Source organism: Tupaia chinensis, unplaced genomic scaffold (assembly GCF_000334495.1).
Source record: "Tupaia chinensis unplaced genomic scaffold, TupChi_1.0 Scaffold000558_1, whole genome shotgun sequence".
Lineage (NCBI taxonomy): Eukaryota > Metazoa > Chordata > Mammalia > Scandentia > Tupaiidae > Tupaia > Tupaia belangeri.
The window spans coordinates 96938-102937 of NW_006160070.1; the positions used below are offsets into that span (position 1 = coordinate 96938).

At 51.7% G+C, this 6000-nt stretch overlaps 1 protein-coding gene across 1 annotated transcript in view; it reads left to right on the forward strand.

Moving 5' to 3' along the window:
* CDH26 (cadherin 26) overlaps positions 1–6000 on the forward strand; it is a 34288-nt gene that overhangs the window by 26774 nt on the left and 1514 nt on the right. Inside the window, exons 10-12 of the mRNA XM_027775371.1 lie at positions 1650–1871; positions 2437–2567; positions 3485–3562. Coding sequence (XP_027631172.1) covers positions 1650–1871; positions 2437–2567; positions 3485–3562 — 431 coding nt within the window. The remainder of the gene's footprint in view (positions 1–1649; positions 1872–2436; positions 2568–3484; positions 3563–6000) is intronic.

Below are 6000 nucleotides of genomic sequence, written 5' to 3' on the forward strand. Positions count from 1 at the left end.
AGGAACCCGACTCAAACAACCTGAGGCAAAAGAAAAGATTGTATTGATTTGCATAACTGAAAAAAAAAAAAGGAGTTGCACTGTGCTCTCTCCAAGCGGCCCAGGTGCTCAAAGGGCCTCCCTGGAAGCCACCTTTCAACTTTGGGATCCTTCATTGTCAGGCAGGCTGTCTTCATCGGGTGGCAGGGTAGTTGCTGGGGGTCCCTGCTGCCAATCCTACACCCGGCAAGAAGGGGGTTGCAGTGAAAGCCCAGGATTCATGTCACTGCGTGGTGGGCCACTTGCCAGGCCAGTCCTTCGGGTGGGGGCTCACATGGCAACTGGGGAAAAGCTGGGGTGAGTGCTTGGATTGTTTTTCAGGGACAAGGAGTCAGAGATGACAGGAACCCGACTCAAACAACCTGAGGCAAAAGAAAAGATTGTATTGATTTGCATAACTGAAAAAAAAAAAAAGGAGTTGCACTGTGCTCTCTCCAAGCGGCCCAGGTGCTCAAAGGGCCTCCCTGGAAGCCACCTTTCAACTTTGGGATCCTTCATTGTCAGGCAGGCTGTCTTCATCGGGTGGCAGGGTAGTTGCTGGGGGTCCCTGCTGCCAATCCTACACCCGGCAAGAAGGGGGTTGCAGTGAAAGCCCAGGATTCATGTCACTGCGTGGTGGGCCACTTGCCAGGCCAGTCCTTCGGGTGGGGGCTGGGAGGGCACATATACTGGTGGGTTGGTTCTGAATCCACACCTGGGTCTTGTTGGATTCTGGGCTGACCCTCTTCTGATGCAAATAGGCTGAGAGTTTGGGAAGAGTGGGCTCCCTGGAAGGAAAACTGCGGTAGTGTTACTAGAAGAGGAACAGATGTTAAGCAGCTTAAAAGCTACTGGCATCCCTGCCCACATGCCCCTATCAGCAGGGTCTGCGGAGTGCAGCACAACTCGAGCTGCAACTGTACGCTGAGGTTGTAGTCCTCAGCCCAGAGTGTGCGGTAAAGCATCTTGCCTGGCTTTGGAGGTCTGGTCTTTGCCCTGGACTCCTGGAAGGGGATCTCTTAGCCCTTGGCCGATGAAAGCATCTTTATTTACCTGGGCAATAAGCCAGCTAGGAGCAGTGTGATTTAGGGTGGGGACTTCTGTTACGTGTGTCAGTTGACCACTGAGGAGACTGAAGAGAAATAAGCTACATGGAGGCCAACCAGATTTCCTGACCAAACCCCAGGAAAGACACTGGACACAGAGGCTCAGGTGAGCGTCCTGGGTTGGTGGTGTTCTCTGTGTTGTCATGCACTGGTGCAGTGAAGCCACGCCATCCTGACTCCCTGGAGAGAGGGCGGCACAAGGTCTGCCCTCTCTTCTGGACTCTGCTCTCTGCGTCCCCCCTTGCCTGGGAGGAGTCTGTGTCCTCTCCCTGTGGTAAATGGTAGCCATCAGGGTAACAGCTGTCAGTTATATGAGTCCCTTCCAGAGAACCGTCGAACCGGAGGGTGGTCTGGGACGCCCTGAACTCGCTGTGGGTGTCAGAAATGGGACCCCTCCCCCTGACTTTGCAGTCAGCTGACTCTCACACAGAGCCCTGTCCTGTGGAAGGTGTCCGTAAGCGTGCATTGGTAGGTGAACAGTGAACAAATCTCAGGCAGTGCGTGAAGGTCCTCTCCCCTCTGCAGGCCTGTCAGTCGAACTTTCCATGTCGAGAAGCCTCCCGCAGGGCAACTACTCAGTGCCGCTCTTCATTGGAGACAAGCAGGGGCTCTCCCAGAAGCAGACCGTGCATGTGAGGATCTGCCCCTGTCCCGACGGGCTCACGTGTGTGGAGCACGCAGCCGTGGGGGCAGGGCTTCTCGAGGGGGCCCTGTTCTCAGTCTGTGCAGCGTTGGTGGCTCTGGCAGGTCAGTGTCTTGGAAATGGGACTCCTCTTCCCAGGCCATAGGCCTTGACTAGGGGGCCCACTAGGATGGGGGACAGCTGTGTCAGGGTTGGCGGGATGCCTTTGAGAATGCCCTCTGGGTTCACTCAGGCTCCTAGACTCAAATCAAAAGTTGCCACGCTGGTCAGACATGCTGGTTGATTGGAAAAAGCAGCTTCTAGGCCATAAGCAGCAGTCGAAGCAACGGAATTCATGGGTGAATAGGTCAAAAGGCGGCCCTTTTACGGAGCAACCAAGGGGACAGACGATGCGTCTGTCCAGGCTTCTGGGCTTGGCAAAGGGTCATCAGGAAGCCAGCTTTCCCAGGAAATAGCAATGCCATGTCCCAGGCCAGGAAGTATTAAGTCAGCCACTGGTCACCAAGCATCTACGGCACCCCCAGCTCTGCAGACCTCTGTGGCTACAAAGATAATTAAGACGCAGTTTGGCCTGGTCCGTTCATAGGTGCTGGGTATACACTTGTAGAGCCTGATCCTCTGAAATCTCTGGTTTGAGTGAGCTCATCCAGCCCCCCTGTCTTACCACAGTACTTCTGCTTTTCCTGCTGCGATGCTATTTGCTGTCCAAACGCAGGAGGCTCAGATTGCCGATCCTGAGCTCCCACGCCCATCAGACTCTGACGATATACAACGACGAGGGTCCGGCCGAGTCAACGCAGGTAGGGACGTGGTGTCAGCCCTACAGCAGTCATGGCGGCCAGACACACGTACGGCTGTAGTCTTCCCCACCCCACCCATGTCTGCGTCTTCACTCTACACATATTTGAGTAGCAAGTGGGAAAAAAATCCCGTAAAAATTGTCCAACTCAACTAAAAGTCAATATAGAAAAAAAGGTGAAGGAAATGTTGAAATAAAGGGCCTTTCTTTATGCACAGAGGAGCAAGGCTCCTTGGCCTGCACCTCCACCTGCAATTTTTCCTGGAAGAAAGATACTTGTTGAGCCACGTAAGCTATTTCAGGGGAAGATATTCCCATACACTTTGATATTGCTGAGATGAAACCATCACTATAGAAGAGAATGGGGGGACCAGCAATTGGCATAATGGCTATGTCGCTGGACTCCCGTGTAGTTGACTGCGGTACGAGTCCTGGACCCAGTGGCTTAAACTCATGCCGGGCATGTGTGCGTGCATGCCCAAGATCCCGAGAGGAGAATGGAGGAGAAGGGATTGCAGCGTGGCCATCCCTCCCTCGCTTTCTGTTTCTCTGTCTCTCTGTCTTTCTGGTGAGTGCACATGCCCTATAGCAAAAATCTCTCCAAATAAATAAATAAATAAACAAAAAGAGGCTGGGTTTTCAAGTTCGAGGCTGCCTGCAACAAGTCCTTTATCAATGCTGTTCGTGAGACACTGGAAACGAGAACGTCACCTCTGCACCCATTAAAGGCACACGCAATTGACGTTCCTTTCCCAGATAAGTCATCCGGATTTAGCGGATCAGTGTCTTTTTCACAGCCTGGCATTTTCCCGTGATGGCACAGGTACCATGTGTGGGGGGATGTCACACCTTGCGTCCTGGTTTTATTTCTGCATCTGTAATTACAGACCCTGTCACAGTTCTTTCCTGCACCCACAGATGCAGTTGGCTATTGAGGACCAGATGCCAGCTCCAGCAATCAACATGGCCGCAGCACGAGCCGAGCTGGGTGCTCAGGTAGCACACCATGGAGTTGCCCTGTGGTTTTGAGCAGAGAGGTGCCTTTGCCGACAGCATCTATAGAAGGGACCCTGGTCGCCTCTGCTAGTGGGTCTCCGTCTGTCCTCGGCAGCCTAGTAACTGAGTCCCACACTGTCGGTTGTAAGAACAGAGGTGTCTTTTGTTCATGGTTTTGGAGGTCTGAAGTCAAGGTGCCACTCCTGGTGAGGGTCGGCTTGATGGTGGGGACGCCCTGCACAGCCCTGAGGTGGTGCAGGTCATCGCGTGGTAAGACAGAGCAAGAGCAGAGCGTGTCTCCGAGTGGGGGTCTCTCCTTGTACTGTGGCCAGGAGTCAATCTCAGAGCCTGCCCTGGTTACCTCATGCTACCTTCCCCTCCCAAAGATTCCACCTTTCAACGGCACGCTTGGATTAAGTCTCTACCCACCGGGGCCAGCAGGTGGAGAGTGGTTAAGGTGCTGAACTTCCACATGGCCGACCCCACTTCGAGTCCTGGACCTGGTGGCTTGAAAATCACACCCGGCACATGTGTGTACCCAAAGTCTCATGAGGAGAATGGAGGAGAAGGGACTGCTGTGTGGCCATCCCCCCCGGGGGATGATTTCCCGGTTTCCCTCTCTCACTATCTCTCTCATCTCTAGTGAGCACACAAGCCCTGTGGAAAGAAAAAAGTCTCTACTCTCAACATCACTGAATGGCCCACCGAATTTTAACACCTCTATTTCTGGAGGCCACAGATGTGCGTTTGGGGATTTGGGTCTGCGGATGCTTACTACAGTGACCGTGGAAGTTCTTAGCAATTATTATTGTTATTATTTTTTGAAGAAGAGGAGAGTCAGATCAGGACATTTTCAGAAAGGAAATAAAACTGGTTTTTACCCAAGCGCTAAGCCAGAATAAGATACATGTAAGCTGTGACCAGAAAGCTTTTGCTAGAACTAGGCAGAGATTGAGAAAGTGTCATTCACAAGGCCAGCCATGAGGGCTTTAGGTGATGACATGAATGAGTTTTTCAGATTGCTTAGAAACAGGCCTTGGACACATCCCAGGTTTGTGATTCAAACCGTAGCACACGGCCACACACCTGAGGTCCCTCTGCAAGTCTGCATCCACCCCAGCTCCACCTGCAAACCTTGGGGTCCGTCAGCCTTTGGCTCTTTGGCTCGCACGGAGAAAGCTCCTTCCTGGCGCTGCAGTGTCCAACGACTCGCCTCAGCTGGGTGGTCCTGACCCGTCTAGGGCACTGTCGTGGCCTTCTGCCGTGTGCTATGTTGCTTATACTGGTGTATATTTAAAACATTCTTTATTTCTTTAAAGAGACTTGCAATCGAATTACATACATTTTATATGTGCTTAGGAAACCTTGTATGTCAGTTGTGAGCAAGGAACCAGTTTTGCTTGTATAGAGAGCAGGCGGGTGTGACAGTAGACACAGAATCAAGGACATGATAATTCCGTGTGGGTAGCGTTGCGTGAGTCAAGTCGTCTGCCAGTGGCCGGGCCCTGAGAAAGAGGTCTCAGGTCACATGAGTACCAAGTGACACTTTCCACTCAGTGTCTTCAGGATGAGAAGAGGAGTTAGGAAGGGCATGATTTTCTTGCATGAAGCTCGATGTTAGTTAAAATCCCATTTCCAAGTTGACTACATCTTCCTTCTCTAAGGGGTAGGTGGCTCCCACTTTGGAAACAGAAAGCCGATCCGGGACTGCCATAGCTGGAGCAGCAGGTGCCTGACCAGGGCGGCGAGCAGGGCCCAGTTCTTGTGCATCCGCTCACTCACCTGCATTGGCGGGCAAGGTTTGCCCTTCTCTCTTTCCAGCAAAGATGCCTCGTGGGCTGATGGCAACCTCTTTCCTTCCTCCTAAACATTCCATAAGCTTCTGGCAGCAAGAAGTCACCCGGACAAGCACACTAATAGCATGACCTACTGAGTGTGCCCTGGGGTGTGCACTTTGCATGCACAATCCCACTGGATTTCCCCCTGAAGTCTGCAGGGAGGGGAGGGGCAGTTTCTCTCCCCTGGGTTGAGGGCCTCTGTTTCTTGTTAAATCTCTAGGTCCCTTACCCAGTGCCCTGAAAATAGTTAAATAAACTGCTTTTTCATGCACTTTGCCTAAATTAAGTCGTCACTTACGATTTATCAGATAGCCTGATATTTTAAAATCTGCTGCAGAGCATGAAATACCTTAAATAAAACCCTTGTCAAGGTCTGTTGCATGCTCTATTTTCTTTGAAATTTGACTTCATTATCAAAGGACCTGTATTAAAGTGATAGAGACCCAAAGCAAAAGCTGCTCCGGACCCATCTCCAAATCTGCAGCTTTGTTTGTCAGAGTCACCCTGGAGGTTGGGTGCACTTGGTTCTCAGGCTCCTGCACTGTCCGGAAGTGGTCGAGCTCTCCTCCATTTTTTTTTTTTTTTTTTGAGGGTTTTTTT